Source organism: Lampetra planeri, chromosome 63 (genome assembly GCF_965212315.1).
Source record: "Lampetra planeri chromosome 63, kcLamPlan1.2.h2, whole genome shotgun sequence".
NCBI lineage: Eukaryota > Metazoa > Chordata > Hyperoartia > Petromyzontiformes > Petromyzontidae > Lampetra > Lampetra planeri.
Genome location: NC_136169.1, coordinates 2,532,089 through 2,551,359, shown reverse-complemented (window position 1 = coordinate 2,551,359; position 19,271 = coordinate 2,532,089). Strand labels below are relative to the sequence as shown.

The following is a 19,271-nucleotide window of genomic DNA, read 5'->3' as shown; positions in this document are numbered from 1 at the left end:
TCCCGTATCCGTACACATCATCTCCGAGACTCGCATTGCAGCATGCAGCTGTACCAACCGAGTGGAGAGAGCAACGCAATTTGACGGCAATTAACGGAAACGCACCCCCGATCCACGTAGAACACAAGGAGCATTCCCGCACAAAAGACATCATCTGTGCAACAACGGACAGGAACCAACCAGTGAGTTTGAAACAAACCGAACCTGTCATTTCAAAATCCCCTTCAACATTAACCATGGGACTCAGGGCATTCGAATTTTGAGAGCAAAAAAAAAACTAGACACAAACGTCCAAAATCGCCGAATTTATTAATACAGTATATGCAGTATACGAAGTTCGTACAGTCAATCATTTGGCGCAATGCTCCATCCAGTCCCCACATGGCAACACACACAATCAATACTCCAGACAATCCGTACATAGTAAATAATCACAAGCAAGTACCCAACATTCCATACCCTGTTAACAATTCCAAGCAAAGCTCCATACAGTCTGTACCTTGGCAACAATGACGATCAAAGTTTCTTACAGTTACACGTGACAATCACGAGCGAAACTCCATACAGTATACACAATAACAATGGCGATTTCGCAACAAAACGATGTAACAACACGAGTCGTTAACACGGCAACCTACAGCATATCAACGGAGCTCGGGACACCAACAACGAATTAATCATTAACTACACCCAGAAGATACCGATCTCGACGCCGTATTTAACAACGCCGTTACAAGCAGACACCCGCATGGAAGCCGCGTCAATTTATCACGCACACAACTGGACAAACACGCTCCGCAAACCAGCGAGTTAAAAAAAAACACCCGCGATCGCAACCCGGCACACGCAAGATGGGTGAAGTTATTATTATTTTTCTTGAGGCCGGGTGCTTGTCATGTCACGACTCGCCTGGCAAACTGTGAATAGTGGAGGGCGGCAAGGTGGAGCACTGGGACACCCCGAAGAATCTTGCATGGTGAACACGGCCTGCTCTTGCGAACCCCCATCCACAAGACGGGGGCGCCACCTGCACGTGTGGAACTCCCCCTCCGCAGGCGTTGATGTCGGCGGGAGCGGCGCTTTGGCGGGAACAGCGCCCCGACTCGCCGCCGAAATGGCGGGCCCACCGCGTGGCCCGCATGCCCGGGCCTCCCCCGCCAGCTCCGTTCCCGATGGTGGCGAAGCAGCAGTGCGATGCAAGTCCCACCGCTCCGCGTGCAGCGCCATCTCTCTCTCTCTCTGTCACCGGGGCTGCCATCCCCGGGGCTGTCCGAAGGATGGTCGTCACACCGTCCCCGTCGTACGAAGGCGTCCAGGTGAGTTTTATATTTGTTTTTCGTGTGCCCATTTTACTTCCCTAGGATAACACCTAGCAATACTTATTTTTCCACAACTTCTGACGCCAAATGTAGTAGGTTCGAATTAGGTGCACACACACGCAGCTTTGAGGCAACACTATTTATTAAACGGTAAGTAATATAACACTGTACATAAGGTGGTGAGCACCTTCCTCAACTCACTAACACTCTAGAACACGACACAGACTGGACCAGGCAGGCAACGGCCTGCCTGGCCCAGGACGACGACTCGGGACTTGACGACCGATGATGTCTTCACTTTGGAGTACAGTACAACAGCCTCGCTCTGCGTTCACACCACGCTTATATCTCGTTTGGCGTGGCTGGCTCCGCCCCGGCGTGGCTGGCTCTCTCCAGGCCACGCCTCCCTTCCCAGGACACGCCTCACTTCCCCCACCTCTGGGAAGGTCCGGATCCCTCCAGCACGTGACCCCCCAGGCACCCCCTTGGGGCCCCCAGCCCTCGTACAGGCCGACACAGTAGTGACCATTCTATGTCACTACATATATATAGAGTGTGCCCTCCTTTACGCAAGGGCATCACAAGAGTGATTTACATGCAGTACATGACTTGCATCAAGCGAACTCTAGCCTTTCTCCAGTCACCTTCGCAGTGGCTTTTGGCTGGCCATCGAACAAAGACGGTCACCACATTGCGCGCTTTCAGATGCGCTTCTTCGGCCGTTTGGAACGCTCTCCCATCTGATATTAGGAAGCCACTGGAGCTATGCACTTTTAAATATAGATTGAAAACTAGAACTGCTTTTTATGTTTTGCTTGTCCTTCTCCCCCCCCCCCACATCTGATTAGCATGGTTGGATACGTACGGTGCGAACGAAGTTCCACATACATACATAACACCTCATATCAAACATTTGAATAGCCTACGACGTTTCGATTGCAACACAAGCAATCATCATCAGGTATAAATGAAATGACAACAAAAAATTCTAACCAAAAAAACTATATCACCAAGATATCTGTCTGCTTATATGTCTGTCTATAGTTTTTCTGGTTAGAATTTTTCGTTGCTATTTCATTTATACCTGATGATGATTGCTTGTGTTGCGATTGAAACGTCGTATGCTATTATTTAATTTATTATTTTATCTTTATACATGACTTTACCGAAAGAACCAAGAGTAATTCCTGCAGTCACGAAAGCTCCAAAATTAAAATTAAGATTTGAATAGCTACTAACAGTGGCAGCTATACTTGTCTGGCACACGGGGACTCAGCACCGACCTGCATGCGAGCATTGGTCTGCCGGTAGGGGTCAATTAGTGCTTCGTGAAATCCCAGTCGAATATTTTCAGTATCAAGATGGCAAATTTGGACTGTGACACCGGCACACGATGATCTACTAATTTCAAATTGTCACGAGATTGTGAGCATCCGCGATGAAGTGGGTGGCATGTGTTGTTCGGGCAATATGCCACAGTATTAACCAAAATTGCTGGCCTTTTTGAAATCGAAAACCTCTGCAATGAATGATGAATGTGCTAACAATTGGGCTGTGTCACTGCCATAATAACGATTGTTTAAAAATGTGTAATTAGATATCTTTAGGGAGAAATCACAACCGTTTGCTGCGTCAAATATGTCTTCGTGCTCTCTAACTCAGGTCACGCACTCTCGAAAATATTTTTCAAATGTGAAATACTTTTGCCGATTTTGGCACGTGGCTCATCCTTTCATGACATTGGTTCTTGAGGTTTACGTGAAATGACGAACACGAATCTTTCAATAAAAATGGCAGTGTGTCATGAACGAAAACAATCAATTTTATGACAATGATAAAACAAACATTTGAATTCAGCTCACTGTCAAAATGTGTCCCTAGCGAGTAATCAATCAAACAATACATTAAACATTTTCATTCCACTCTCCAGATCAGGTCATGTACTCTGAAAATACAAACTTGCATATTTGAAAGGGGAAATTGTTTCCAGATGTTTTGTGCATGGCTCATATTTGTGCTACTCTAGTTTATCGAATGATAAGGAAATCGAGAAAGGTCAGTTTTTGTCATTCTCCCAGTTTTATCCTGATTGTACTATCAGCGTAAAGAGACAAATAATCTATTCGCAAATCTTTCAGAGGGCTGCTAAACTTTTGTGTTGGAGAATGACCCGCTGAAGTGGATATTACAGAGCTACCTCTAAGATCCCTTCTTAATGTTACCCTCACACAGACACAGCAGAGGGGAGCATTATCTCCACCCGCTCTGCATGTCAGAGTAACGTACAACGCATGACATACCAATATTTTAATTCTCAGCGCTGAAACTTTGACACGTTTGAGTGCAGAGCCACATTAAGTGCTGTTGTAGTGGCTGGCCATGTTACGGTGATGAAGAAGTTGTCACTATAATGAATGTGATTAGTTGACTGGACTTGAAAACTCGGATTTATCACGGGCAAGTGAAACCGAGATTTGAACCCAACATCTCAGCGGTGCCAAGCTCAAAGCTCTCGCCTCTGAACAACCCGGTCATTTTACTATCCATTTTGCTTTTTGTCCCAAATCTTGCGATGGCGAAAGTCGCAAAAAGGCATCGATTCTGCCGCCACTCTCACCGTTCAGAGTCACGACCTCCCACAGCTCATCGGTGCCGGGAGGCTTGTTGACCAATTGGAAGTAGAAAGGGGCCCCATGAGCAGGCGAGTCATCGTCGGTGGCCATGAGGGGAAGACCCTCAGAAGGCCTGGCCAGGCAGAGGTGTGGCGTTGAGGCCCCTGTTGCAAAAAGAGGCCCCGCGAGCTTGGGAGCATGGTCGTTGACGTCCACGATGTTCAGAACCACGGTTCCCGTGCAGGTGAAGTCCGGGCGACCTGAAGCAATCAAAGTTATCATCCATAATCAACGTTTTTGAATTTAGATCGCGTTATTTATAAATGTGTCGTAATCCTCCACCACCCGACACGGCCAATCAGTAAAAAAGTGTCACGTTGACAAAGGACAAATAGTTCACTGCTTTAGCCCACCGGTGTGTTATAAATAACGCGATCTAAACCCAAAAACGTTGATTATGAATAATATTGGTCGCGAAAGCCTACGTGTTAAACAAAGTTATCATCATCAGCTTTGATTTATCAACTTTTGAAAGAAGGTGTTTCCCAAACTGTCACCAGCTCTCATGATCACGTGATGCAACGATACATCCAGCACCTGCACTGATCACATCTCTCCAGCTCCTTTCTGATGCGTTCCATTCCTTGGCTGTCACTCCTTTACACTATGAGACCTCCTTTACCAGTGGCAAAATATAGTTATAGGTTTTTACCCTTTCAACTGGTACGCCTTTTGGCGTCGTCTGGTCCAACACCAATGGCGACTAGGCTCTAAGAAAAGCTGTCTCGGTTGTGGACCAATCAACTTCAAGGACAGTGCATATCATTATCATCATCAGAGTTGTTGCAAGTCAAACAACAACAACAACCACAAGACAACTTAGATTAAGGCCATCAGTCTAACTCCGTACTACAACAAACAAACATGGCTAAACCAATCAACTTTTCCAAATCACCAAAATAAAGCCATGAAAGCAATGAAACAGCGATCATAGGAACTGTGACGGAATTTTCACAATAAACGACATAAACAACATGTACTACCAAAAACCCTGCAGCCATAGCTGGCTGCATGAATCACTCCACAACAGCAGGAGCATCAATCGGAGTATTATAATTTTTCAATGCACCTTTAAGATCAGCACACTAAATCAAAACACAGGTCATACTTTGCAGCGATCATCCGAAGTGAAACATCTTATTTTAGGCCACTGAATAGCACTGGCAGCTAGGGGTGTACAACTCCTCTAGAGCAGTTTTGAGTCGACTAGTAGCCCCAGCCACAGCGAGAAGAAAACTGGATGGGGTGTGCTGGGTGTGCATATCTTTCCCTGGCTGGAATTAAGCCCTGGGTGATATGATGTGTCGCTTTCGAAGGAGGCCAATGTTGGCTTTTGGATATTTGATGACCCAAATCACCCTGATTGAGCCAGATCGCACCAGATCTCGGCAGCTAAAGCAGAGTCGTGCTGCCTTGCATAGCCCTCGGATGAGTGACCACCTGCATCGATGGCAATGACGGTCACGTTGTACTGCCCACTGCGGATGTACTCGGGGTCTTCATAGTCCACGTCCCCAGCCAAGCTGAGCGCTCCTGTGCTTGGGTCAATCGCCAGCCAGCCCGCCCTGTCTGACACGATCTTGTAGCTGTGGACAACCGGTCCATTCGGAGTTAACATCAGCATGCATAGACACAGCTCTAAGTCTTGAACCCATACACTCACCCTTACCACCTGCTTACCATCCCTGATACGGCCATTATGAACCCCCATGAGAAATGGAGAAAACCAAGCCCCAAGGGTTGAATGATAATTTTATAAATTTCGATTTAAAGCTTTCGTGACTGCAGGGATTCATCTTCTTGGTTCTTTCGGTAAAGTCACGTAGAAGGGAAATAATAAATAATAACAATAAAACATAATAAAATACAATTCTCACGACGTTTCGGCCACAACGCAAGCAGCCGTCCTCAGGTGAAGAACAGGTCTGTCGGAAAGACAGCGTCTGAATGAGCACCACCGAAAGAACCAAGAAGATAATTATATATATATATAGCTGAACCACCTTTGGGCAGGGCCATCTCAGAGCGCTTTACACGTGATAAGTGACTTACATCTCATCTCAACACAGTGGCAGCTGTTCATGCAGGACACAAGGTGACTCAGAACCTAGCCTGCAAGTGGGCATTGGTGTTTCCAGTAGCGGGCATTGATTGTCAAGTGTATTCCCATTGAGTCATTTGCCGTGTGCCATATTTGGGCCCTGACACCGGCACACCAGTGGCCAATTCAATTTGAATTACATGGGGTCGGTCTGTAACATCGGCTATAAAGCAAACGGGTGTGCGGTATCTTACGCTTGATACACACATGCCATCACCCTTGCCGTCACCTGTTACTGGACATCAGTGAAACAAAGCTTCGTACCTCATCTCAGCTTCCTCCAGGATTTTTTTCAATTCTGATTATGGACTTCTCACCATCCCTGACATGGTTATTACGAGCCTCCCCCGCCCCCCAGCCAGGCCTCGGCAAGGTAAGGTAATTTACCCTTTTTACCGGGTAAAAGGGTAAAGGGTAAAGGTATCGACATGCCAAGGGGTAAGGGTAAAGGGTAGGGTAAAGGTAGGCTCGTTGCTTTTTACCTTTTACCTTACCTGCTAAAGGGTAAAAGGTAGGGTAGAGTGATTGTATTGTGGTAGGGTAAAAGGTAGGCTCGTTGCTTTTTACACTGTTACCCTACCTGCTAAAGGGTAAAAGGTAGGGTAGAGTGATTGTATTGTGGTAGGGTAAAAGGTAGGCTCGTTGTTTTTTACACTTTTACCTTACCTTGCCGAGGCCTACCCCCAGCGCGACTTTATGCTCACGTGAAGTTGTGCGTTGTCCCAGTGTCGGGGTCCTGTGCGGAGAAGACCCCGAGCGACGATCCCAGCGGCGACCCCTCGTCGCACTGCACCATGCGCACCGACGGAACGAAAGCCGCGTCCTCGTTGACGTCCGTGACGCGCACGAGCACCGTGGCGGTGGACGACGACGATGCGACCACGCCGGGAAGGAGCTTCTCCTCGTTGGCCACCGTCACCACGAGAGGGACCGTCTTGTCAGCCGTTGTTATCGCTTCAAAGTTCAGTGGCTGCGGTGGTGAGAAATTCGGGCGGCGTTGAATCGACCAGCTAGGGTCAGCTCGTGCATCTCCGCGGCCTGGAACTCGTGGACCCCCAACTGTCCATGTTGTTGTGCTCCCTTGCCCTCTATCGTCTTTCCGCCAGAGGTCGCAAACGGGTTTTCATTCCTTACCCGTACCCGACCGCACCAGGGTCGAAAATAGGTACCCGTACCCGTACCCGGCCGGGTATGGGTACCCGTACGCTACCCGTACCCGTACCCTACCCAAAATGAGTGACAAACGGTTACTCACCGGTGACTCACGGCCTACCCATACCCGGCCGCACCAGGGTCGCAAACGGGTACCCGTACCCGTACCCGGCCGGGTACGGGTAGCCGGGTATCGGGTAGGGTACGGGTATCGGGTACCCGGTTGCGACCTCTGCTTTCCGCCCTTCTGCCCAACTGTTCAAGTCTCAGCTCAAGGACGTTTCTGTTTTTGATTCCCTATAGTTTGTGTTGGTAGGACTGTATCGTGATCGTGCTAAAGTGATGTTGTGAAACCCTCCGCCACCGACACAGTAGCGGATCTAAACGGGGCCGTTGACCTCTCCTCCCCCCCGCCCCCATGCTCCCTGCCCCCCTATCCCTATGATATATATTTTGATTTAACATGTAGGAGGCTTTCGCGACCAATATTATTCATAATATAGGTTTTTGGGTCAGATCGCGTTATTTATAAATGTGTCGTAACCCTCCACCACCCGACACGGCCAAATTCTTGCCCGATGAAGTTGATTGTAATTATCAGCGAAACGTCGTACTACTCAAATTAAAAATGCTGTTGATTCTCTCTTCAGCACACCGGTGGGCTAAAGAAGTGAATTATTTTGTCCTTTGAAAAACGTGACACTTTTTTACTATTTGGCCGTGTCGGGTGGTGGAGGGTTACGACACATTTATAAATAACGCGATCTGACCCAAAAACCTATATTATATTTTTATTGTCAAGTAGGACCTTATTTAAAATCTCATTTCAAGACAACCCGCACCACCACTTACCCCTAATTGGCCAGTCTTTACATCAACCTGTAATTCAACAAAGCCAAACAAATTACATTTGTCTGTTTCAGCTCACACCTGTCAGTCGAATGACAATTTTCACAACCAAATTTAGCGGCAATTAGACATGAATTTAGCTTGAAAATATGACCGGCATATTCAAGAAGTCTTCTTCTTTGCATTACTGGTGTACCCCGATATGTATTCGATTTATAATGATTTGTTATAATGTTCATTGTAATTAAACAGCTTTTTTAGATTACGTCTCGTTTGACTCCCGAGTGGCGATGTCTACACCACCACACCAAAGTCCTCATTTGAGGCTGAGTCGACCTCGGGGAGGCCCAAGACCGGTTCAGATAATCGTCACTGTGTGTTGGTAGCCATAAAGCGATGATTGAACTCGAGTCGCCAGGTTGCTTTTCGTAGCGCGCTAACCGCTGCACCACCGCTCCCACTGCACACACACATTGACCACACAAACCTTGACGACGGACAATACGCCCTGGTTGGTCTTGGCATCGGTGGCAATGGTGAAGTGCCCTGCCTCGTTGCCGCGAGTGACGGTGTAGACGGCTCGCCACGCCGGCAAGCCCGGAGCGTCCGCATCTCGAATGTCCAGCACGACCGCCTGGGTCACCAGCTCGTTCTCCCGCACCGTCCCCTCGTACTGCACAGCGAGGAGAGGCCGGGAGGGAGGCAGGGAGGGGAGCGGGGAAAGTTCGAGCCTCCTCTGTGATGGGCTCTGATTACAATCGCCAATTTCATCCCGATTCATCTTCTTGGTTCTTTCGGTAAAGTCACTCTCACTGTGAGAATTATTTTATTATCTTTTATTTTTATTATTTTATTACTTCCCTTCTACGTGACTTTACCGAAAGAAACAAGAAGATGAATCCCTGCAGTCACGAAAGCTTTAAATCGAAATTCATCCCGATTGTGCTGTCAGCATCATCATCGTCGCGAGACGAAGGACGCATTCGGATATCTCGGAGAGCAAAGCGATCCTTCCGTTTTGCAGAGCGGCCCACAGACGTGCATATCAGAGGTCGCAAACGGGTTTTGATTCCTTACCCGTACCCGGCCGCACCAGGGTCGAAAACGGGTACCCGTACCCTACCCGATACCCGGCTACCCGTACCCGGCCGGGTATCGGGTAAGGTACGGGTACCCGATTGCGACCTCTGGGATGAAGCCACGTTGGAGGCGCGAGTGGGTTGATTCTAGGAACTTGAATTGTGAGAAGAGACAAGACGTTGGGAAATGAGTGACAAACGGTGACTCACCAGTGACTCACGGCCTACCCGTACCCATACACGGCCGCACCAGGGTCGCAAACGGGTTCCCGTACCCGGCCGGGTACGGGTAGCCGGGTATCGGGTAGGGTACGGGTATCGGGTACCCGGTTGCGACCTCTGGTGCATATCCCTTCGAGTAACTTCTGGTTCACACACGGTAGAGGGCAGCACTTTCCCAATTGCTCGGGATGCATGGTTCAAGTTAATTTTGTTTTAACCAGGCGAGAGATTTTAAAGAGGCCAGGATAGTCTAATTTGCAAGAAAGTGAGATTATGAGAGTGACATTCATCGTTTGACAGTCAAATAAATATTATAATTGTTAAAATTATAAAAAAAAATTAAAATATTTTTTCTTTTACCAGGTAAAGCCTACTGAGCTATATAGCTCTTTTTTAGAAGCGACCATGCAACAAATGATAGTTCAACGAAGTGGCTTAGCACGTGGAAATTTAAAGCAGCCAAATACTAAATGTGGAAGGGAAAACCAGAGAACCCTGAGAAAAATCCACGCACCTACCAGGAGAACATGCAAGACTCTAAATATACAACAAGCTTCAGGGTCAGGATCCCACGACAACTTGTCTATTAGGCGATGTAGTTAACATCTCGCCACCATGTTCGGCATGTTGATGATGATGATACTGATACTATTGTAGAGGAGTTCCCACAGAGGCACCCGGAGAAGGAGGTAAGTTAAGGGCTTTCGCCAGGGTTTATTAAAACTTATCAATATTACACACACAGCAGGGTACACAACTCCCAGGGGCTAGGGGGGTCCTACTCTGAGTCTGGGTCCCTGCCGGCTAGCTCCGGTCTCTCTCTCTCGTGTCGGATCGTGGACTCTGCCGACTCCACCGAGCGGAGAGAGAAGCACCTCTACGGCTACCACCGGCTTCTCCCCAGACTCACCACTCGATCCCTCTCTCTACCCCTGGTTCCCACTTCACCCTGCTCACTCTACCCGTTCCCACAGTGACCCCGCTTACGTCACGGGGTCTCCCGTAAGTACCCTAGGAGACGTGACGTCATCGCACTGAACGGCACACCTGACGTCACGTCCCCATTTTACTCCTCTACACTATTGCTGTGGCTGCCGATGATCACTGTGCGACACTGGGAATTGTGTGCGCGCGAGACAAGACCTTGGGGGAGGTGAACTCTGGGGGGTTGTCGTTCGTGTCCCCCACGATGATGGTCACAGTGGTCGTGTTGCTGAGCCCTATGGGGGAGCCGTTGCAGTCCCTGGCGTTCACTTCCAGCAGGAACTGACTCACAGCCTGCACACACACACGCACGCACGTATCATCGTCAACATAGGCGACGGTCACTCCATTGCTGAATGAATGCTTCCACAGGCCACCATCAACGGTCTGCGCACAAACCAATATCGTCATCCTCTTCTTGGTTCTTTCGGTAAAGTCACGCAGAAGGGAAGTAATAAAGTAATAAAAATAAAACATAATAAAACAATTCTCACGACGTTTCGGCCACAACGCAAGCAGCCGTCCTCAGGTGAAAACCAGGTCTGTCGAGGCGACAGCGTCTGAATGAAACAGCACACGTGCTTGGAGCATATATATAAGCTGGGTTGGAAGGGGGGAAAAGGGCGCCTTGACAAAAGAATATGCATATCAAGAGGAATTTAGCATATTTATGGGAAATGCAGGTATGTGATTAGTACTACTTATGCCCGTGCATTATGCAGGATTAGCAGCATCAAAGGGAAGGGATATGGGAGATCGTCATCCTATCTCGCATACAAAGACCGCCTTTATGACCGTGTAGTGACTCTGAATGTCACTGTGCGGTGCCGGCCTTGCGAGGCCACGGCGGATAATCTGTTGTCATTATGTGCAGCCCGGTTACTGGGCGTAGTACCACCAGCCCTAGCGGGGCTTGGGTGTGCGCTGGTTAGCGCAGAGGCAACACGTACGGTGTGCGGTGCAGGCTCCCGGTGAGGGAGCGAGAGAGAGTGTCAGGCAGCCAGGGTTACGTTGGGGCATGATACGCTGGTTGACCTCCCAACACGTGACCGGATGATATTGGAGGGGGTCCACCGGTAGGCGGGGGCTGCTGGGTGGTCACGTGGTATAGAGGAGCTCTCGGGAGCCGTTGGGAAAGAGCTCGAGAGATCTAGAAGGTGGGCGGGGTGAGAGGCGGAGCCGGAGAGATCTAGAAGGTGGGCGGGGTGAGGGAAGGATCCGGAGAGATCTAGAAGGTGGACGGGGTGAGAGGCGGAGCTGGAGAGATCTAAAAGGTGGGCGGGGCGAGGGGCGGAGCCGGAGAGATCTAGAAGGTGGGCGGGGTGAGGGAAGGATCCAGAGAGATCTAGAAGGTGGACGGGGTGAGAGGCGGAGCCAGCCCCAGCCCGGGCCGATATAATGGGGGCCCCATGTGGGGCTCGCGGTTCTTGACTGTTGTTGAGTGAAGATCCACGTCGTGTTGAAGAAGCCTCTAGCCACGTGGTCCGGGACCCAGCTTGTGGTCCGGACCGGGATAGCGGGACCGTGTCTAGTTCTGCCGTAACGTGGTTAGATGGGCGTTCAACACCCGAGTGTAGGTTACGTTATGTTGCGTGTTGAGTTGATGTAATAAATAGTGTTGCTACCAAGACAACGTCTATGACTCAGTTGGACTCACTACAACCGTATCAGATGGGTTGGGGCAAGTGCTGTCCATGAGCACCTATTCAGGCGGCCGGCATGGCGCGCTAACACTTTTTCCCTCCTCCCAGACAGACTAAAAACAACCTGGATGCATCCAAGATCTAAACACTGACGTCTGATTGATTACACTGGTCAACACACTTTTTCTGGCATAAGGTATTCCAACGGTTTTAATGTAATTTTGGGGTGCTGATTCCAAATCTGGCATCAGTTTTTGTCTATCACATCAGGTTTTTTAGATATCAAATATTGCATTTTTAATAAAAACTGCAGAAGAAAAATATTTAATAAATGTGGATATCTACATAAAATGATATTATAAACACACTATCCTAAAAAATACAGCACCATATTTTAACACTAAAGCAGTCACTGACTCGCAACAACTTGCAATCATAAGTGACAGAGTTAATTTCGGGTAAAATCAATGAAAATGGGGTATGCCGATAGCATAAAATGAGATGTGATGGAGAAAATCTGAAATCAGATTTGGAATCAGCACCCTGAAATTAGTCTAAAACAGCTGCAAAAGTCCAGGCCAGAAAAAAATGTTTTTTTTTTGTTGACCAGGCAGAGAGATGTTACGGAGGTCCTTGTCACCAGGGTGTTGCATGCAGTTGAGGTGGACACAGTGTTCTGGTACACACAAGGGCTCTCCCTTTCGATCCATCCTGAAAATCAAGAAGTCAATGTCAAACCTCCCAAAGAAACTCAACATTACCAAACTGGACCAAACTTGAAGAGACAATTACCCAGTTCCAGGAAGCCCTGACAACAACACGAGGGGAGCATATTTCTGAGCATTCCTCCTTAGATATGGAGGGTGGATATTCGCAGTTCCTCAGGGACAAAGTTCAGGAGGTGTCTATGAAGGTACTTGCAGAGCCGTCCGTAGGGGAGGTGCGGGGCCCGGGGCAAATGCCACCATATGGGCCTCCTGACACACCTTCAAACTAAAGTATTACATCTGACACCGTGAGGTTGAAGCGCAAGGGTTCAGGGTGGTCGCCCCGTTTCGCTATGCCCTATGGACGGCTTTGGGTACCTGATATCACCGGATGCAAGTGCCCACACTGGTTTTGACCAGAATAATGCCACCATTGACAGATTGCACGAGGTATAAAATGGCTGCACGTGCCCACACTCTTGCAGCGTGAGAAATGAAAAGAATGTTGGTGCGATGAAATTGTCAGCAGGTAAATTTTAAGGAACAGAAGCGCTTCTAAGAGTGCCATGAATGGAATATATGGTCCATCGGTGAATGGAGCAGCTTTCCTTAGGTTTAGCAGATGGGTCATATCTTGGCACAGACATCATCAAGACCCTCGATCACCGGAGGCTTGTTGGCTGGAATTCAGAAGGTCTTGGAGCATTACGTTGGTGACGGTCGAGGTAGTAACAATGATGATGGTGTAGGTGGTGACGATGGTGGTGGATTCACCTCTGTCCAGCACGATCAGTGTTGTGATGGTGCTAGTATTGGTGACGACGGAGATTGTAATCACATTATGCTGGCGATGATGGTGGAGGTAGTGACGATGGTGACCGTGGCCTCACCTCTCTGTCCAGTTTTATCAGGGTAGTGATGGTGCCACTGCTCCTGTCGATGGTGAACGCTTTGGGTATGGGTGGCTTCTGGGAGATGATGGTGTACATGATGATGACGTGGTCTGTAGCTGGATCATCTCCATCTGTCGCCTCTATATTTATCACGGTCGTGCCTGAACAGAAAAAAAAATCCGTGTAGCGAACTAAATTCATAATGTCGGTAAACAACTCTAGCCATCAATTGATCATTTATTATCACAATGTAACACCAACAATCTCTTCAATCAACCTGTATCACAAATTCCTTATACAGATAGTCCCCGAGTTACGATGGTCCGACTTACGATATTTCGATCTTACGATGCGATAGCGATACAACAAAATTGTAAAATATTTTGAATTTCGCGTGGCAGGCAAACGCAGCAGCCTACGAGGTATGATACTGTACGTTGGGACGCTGCCGGGATGTACGCATCTCCTGCCTTGTGTGATGCAGATAGGATTGTTTCCTGAAAACACTTTCTATTAAATTGCAGTTCATATAGGTAGGCTTAGAATTTACCTTGTATTTTTTACTTTACACTTTACTGTGCAATACAGTATTGTAATTATTAAATACATAAAGTATATAGTTTATACATTACGGTACTGTAAATTGCTCTGTTTTGCTAAATTATCACCATTCTTTAAGACTCCTGGGTAGGCTAGGCCATCTTCGACTTACGATATTCTTGACTTACGATGGGGTCGTCGTAACGCATCTCCATCGTAAGTAGAGGACTACCTGTAGTGCCAATTCATAAAATTACAAACCGAGCCTATTAACCAATTAAGGCTTAACTAGAATCACAATAAGCATTACAACTCCAGATTCATTATTCACACAATGCACCGTAATATAATTAAGGGTGGCCAATTATCGCCAACCCCTAAATAGTAGTACACGAAGCTAACCTGCCAATCACAACCAATCAGCTACCAGCAATGAACCGTAGTTATTAAAATGGATGAAAAGATCTTCCACTACATGGAAAATGTGAGACACTTTCTCCATGAATGGAAAATTAACGAGAGTCCAGTTTGTGACTGGTTGTGCAACATCTCGGACCGTGCAACGTATATCGTGAACGGCGATCTGAAACAAATCCCACGCGGCTACTCCTGAAGCAATGGAATGGATATCAAAAACCTCGACATCAATTTGTAATCTGCTGCAATCTCCAAAAATGCCATACGAACGAAGAAGAAGATGAAAATGGATCGCGCGCGTGATCGTGCCAAAGATGCCTGGGCATCGAATTAAGGGCCCGGATCAGGAAGCTCTTTGATGGGAGAACTGAGCTCGTGTTAACACGTTCATGATGTCTTCTTGGTTCTTTTGGTAAAGTCACGTAGAAGGGAAATAATAAAATAATAATAAAACACAATAAAATATTATATATTATTTTATTTTATTATGTTTTATTTTTATTATTTTATTATTTCCCTTCTACGTGACTTTACCGAAAGAACCAAGAAGATGAATCCCTGCAGTCACGAAAGCTTTAAAACGTTGATGATGCTGGATGTATTCTCCAGTAATACGCCATATAAATACTGTATTGTGACAAAAAAAATGTGCCTGCTTTTCAATATTCTAGTTTGCTGAAAAACCAAATCAATTTGTATATTTGCCCACATGACAACTTGATTTGATTGGTTTTGTCGGGTCGTGGAGGGTAATAGGACAAAAGTCGGCATTGTACCCGCACTGTCCAACCCAAAATTAACCAATTATGAATCATCATATTGGTCGTGACAGCCTACGGATAAAGTATGCACACTTTGATGTTGTCGTCTTGTGGGTCTGTGGACATTAACTGTGTTAAAATAAGTACATCCCAATCACATCCCAATATAGGATCATGAAGCTTGGGCAATTGCTGGTGCTGGTTCTGCCTGCATTCCCGCTCTCTGCCATACAAAAAAACTTTGCACGCTACAAATAAAATTTCGATTTAAAGCTTTCGTGACTGCAGGGATTCATCTTCTTGGTTATTTCGGTAAAGTCACGTAGAAGAGAAATAATAAAATAATAAAAATAAAACATAATAAACAGGTCTGTCTTTCCGACAGACCTGTTCTTCACCTGAGGACGGCTGCTTGCGTTGTGGCCGAAACGTCGTGAGAATTATATTTTTTTATTATGTTTTTTTATTTTTATTTTATTATTTCCCTTCTACGTGACTTTACCGAAAGAACCAAGAAGACGTTACAAATTCTTCCGGCTTTAAAAAAATAAAAAATGTGCATGTATACAAATAACACATCGTTATTATTATTGCTGCACTGCACAGCTGAGGGAGTGACATGGCCCAGCAGTAGGCTGTTTTCTACTTATTGCAGAGGTTTACGATTAGGATACAGCCAGACATGCTGGTTATTACTGCAGGGGTATCAACTATACATATATATATATTGTAATCACAGTGGATCTTCAAACATCCCCTGCCATAATTTGAAACCAGTTGGCCATTTTATAACAGCATTATCGTGGTTCAAATTTGCCAATTTAAAGAAAATATATACAGCATATTGCTCAGGAGGGATGACACACAAAGCAGCAATTATCACCCCCTAAAATGCTTAAAGTGAGATGCAATGCACGTCACTTGTCATATACACCATTCTACACAACAAAGGCTCATTCCTAGCAGCGTGCTTCAGCCGCACCGAACCTCACAAACGTAATATCCAGGGCCTACCTTGGCTCCTCCCACCCTCAACCAGTATCTATACAAGGACTGTTTTCTTGGAATTTCTCTCACTTGATACAGCAATCGTGCTGTGACGTTCCACCTGAAGACGGAAGCTTGTGTTGCCTCCGAAACGTCGTGATTTTTATTTTATTTTCATTTTACTTTTATTAATTTTAATTTAAAAATGTTTACCTACGTGACTTTACCGAAAAAACCTAAGAATATGAATCCTTGCAGTCACGAAAGCTTCAAATCTAGACCGTAAAGTAGTTTGAGAGACACGAAGGAGGGCAGCTCTTATAAAAAATGTTTTTTATCATTCTCGTTTTCGTTAAATACGCTCACCGGCTGGCTGGTTCTCCAGCACCGTTCCCGTGAAGTTTTTCTCCACGAACTGCGGAGTCTCGTCATTGACATCGGTCACCAGCACCGTCATCACGGCAGGATTTTCGACTTCCTGGCCCTGTTCGTCATACGCGTGCACAAACATCTGCGGGAGCAATGAGTTCCGGCGTGAGCACCGTATTGGCTCCCACGGCTACAGACTCACGGTGGATGCTGCCACTGGGCTTGATGGGCGCGATCCCCGTGGCTACAATCATCTTTCTTCTCCATCCGATGCCACCTCCGATGCCACCTCCTCCATACACCACCATCCTCCTCCCCTCTCCATCTCTGCCCTCCTCCACCCATCCTCCGCACAAGATTGCTCAGCACCAGGTCTGCAAGCATGCATTAGTCTGCCAGTAGGGGGCAATGATTACTGTGTGTAATTATAATACTGGTCAACAAAAAATAAAAAATAAATTTCTGGCCTGGACTTTTGCAGCTGTTCTAGACTAATTTCAGGGTGTTGATTCCAAATCTGATTTCAGATTTTCTCCATCACATCTCATTTTTATGCTATCGCCATACCCCATTTTCATTGATTTTTACCCGAAATTAACTCTGTCACTTATGATTGCAAGTTGTTGCGAGTCAGTGACTGCTTTAGTGTTAAAATATGGTGCTGTATTTTTAGGATAGTGTGTTTATAATATAATTTTATGTAGATATCCACACTAATTTAATATTTTTCTTCTGCAGTTTTTATTGAAAATGCAATATTTGATATCTCAGAAACCTGATGTGATAGACAAAAACTGATGGCAGATTTGGAATCAGCACCCCAAAATTACCTTACAACCGTTGGAATACCTTATGCCAGAAAAAGTGTGTTGACCAGTGTTATCCCGTGGAGTGAACCGTCTCTCACCGCGAGAGAAGATGCAGGTGTTTGATAACAATGCACACTTATCATTTTAGCACTATGAGGAGCGCTGGCTGCCACAGTGGACTCGTTTATACCAAAATGTCAGCCTACCGCAGACGCAATCTCACGGGAGGGATTACTGCGAGACTGACAACAACATGGGCAGCCAAGGGGGGTGCCTGATCATTGCAGACAATTTTCGATTTAAAGCTTTCGTGACTGCAGGGATTCATCTTCTTGGTTCTTTCGGTAAAGTCACGTAGAAGGGAAGTAATTAAATAATAAAAATAAAACCTAATAAAATAATTCTCACGACGTTTCGTCCACCAAGCGTCTGAATGAACACCACCAAGCTTGGTGGTGTTCATTCAGACGCTGTCTTTCCGACAGACCTGTTCTTCACCTGAGGACGGCTGCTTGCGTTGTGGCCGAAACGTCATGAGAATTATTTTATTATGTTTTATTTTTATTATTTTATTATTTCCCTTCTACGTGACTTTACCGAAAGAACCAAGAAGACATTGCAGACAATTTTAAATGGAACAACATTCTGCGTCACCTTCCCAGTGTCGGTGGTCTGGCACGTTGTACGCTCGCGAATACTGGAGTCCGGCAGGTCGCGAATAATGAACTCGTATACGCTTAGTAACTCGCGAGTATGCGAAACTCTTGAATCTAGAGCTCGTACACCGTGAGGGTTTACTGTAATTTGCAGTGTATTTTCATCTTCTTCGAATTCGACGCTGGCATTTAATGCCCCACTCATTTCAGATGGCATTGCGGGTACGCTTAGTGTTCAATCTTGAGTGAAGTGGACTGCGTGTAGCATTTCACGGTTAATACAAACCGAGGTATTAACTGGGACTTCCTTACGGAGTCAAACCGCAATTCTCTACAACAAGGAGGCGAACGTGTTACCGTTGGGGCTTTTCTGCCGCCCCGCTGTTTGACAGCTCTAATGTCGAGGGAGCGACAATACTTTTTGAAGGCCCGTGATTTCACGCATCGTACTTGGTAATCTTTCAGCGTCTCGCGATCCACAGCTTCCTTCACGTATATCCGTCCATGGCCGTCCAGGTAGAACAGCCCCACGGGATCCTCATCCGCGCCGGGGCCCGTGAGCTTGTACTTGTGTGCCTTCGTTTGGTCCGATGTGTACTGCGGACACGCGCGCGTGTACGAAAACAAATAGCCAGTGGCGGTCCACTACGGTTGCCACCTCTGAGATGTAAATATATAGATTTTAAAAATGGAGATATCAGGCAAAGAAGAATATCTCGCATGACGATGAGAGGGGAGGACAGCATGCGTGTGCATTGTCTCGAGCGAGTGCAGAATTATTATTACAATGTGGGGACCTTTAACATTCCTGGGAAGACTGAAAAATATCCCAGACACATCCCAGGACAGCGGCTACTTCATCTTTTTGGTTCTTTCGGTAAAGTCACGTAGAAGGGAAACAATTTAAAAAATTTAAATAGAATATAATAAAATACAATTCTCACGACGTTTCAGCCACAACGCAAGCAGCCGTCCTCAGGTGAAGAACAGGTCTGTCGGAAAGACAGCGTCTGAATGAACACCACCAGGCTTGGCAGCGTATATTTAAGCTGGGTTGGAGGGGAAAGAGCGCCTTGACAAAGGAATTTGCATATCAAGAGGAATTTAGCAT

General features: G+C 46.6%; 1 protein-coding gene across 1 annotated transcript in view; it reads right to left on the bottom strand.

Annotated features, from left to right (window-relative positions):
- LOC144736851 (cadherin-13-like) overlaps positions 1-19,271 on the bottom strand; it is a 52,212-nt gene that overhangs the window by 5,541 nt on the left and 27,400 nt on the right. Inside the window, exons 5-12 of the mRNA XM_078619501.1 lie at positions 18,611-18,757; positions 16,693-16,837; positions 13,619-13,782; positions 10,538-10,672; positions 8,581-8,766; positions 6,797-7,062; positions 5,432-5,577; positions 3,937-4,191 (exon numbers count right to left, since the gene is read on the bottom strand). Of these exons, the coding sequence (XP_078475627.1) occupies positions 3,937-4,191; positions 5,432-5,577; positions 6,797-7,062; positions 8,581-8,766; positions 10,538-10,672; positions 13,619-13,782; positions 16,693-16,837; positions 18,611-18,757 (1,444 nt within the window). The remainder of the gene's footprint in view (positions 1-3,936; positions 4,192-5,431; positions 5,578-6,796; positions 7,063-8,580; positions 8,767-10,537; positions 10,673-13,618; positions 13,783-16,692; positions 16,838-18,610; positions 18,758-19,271) is intronic.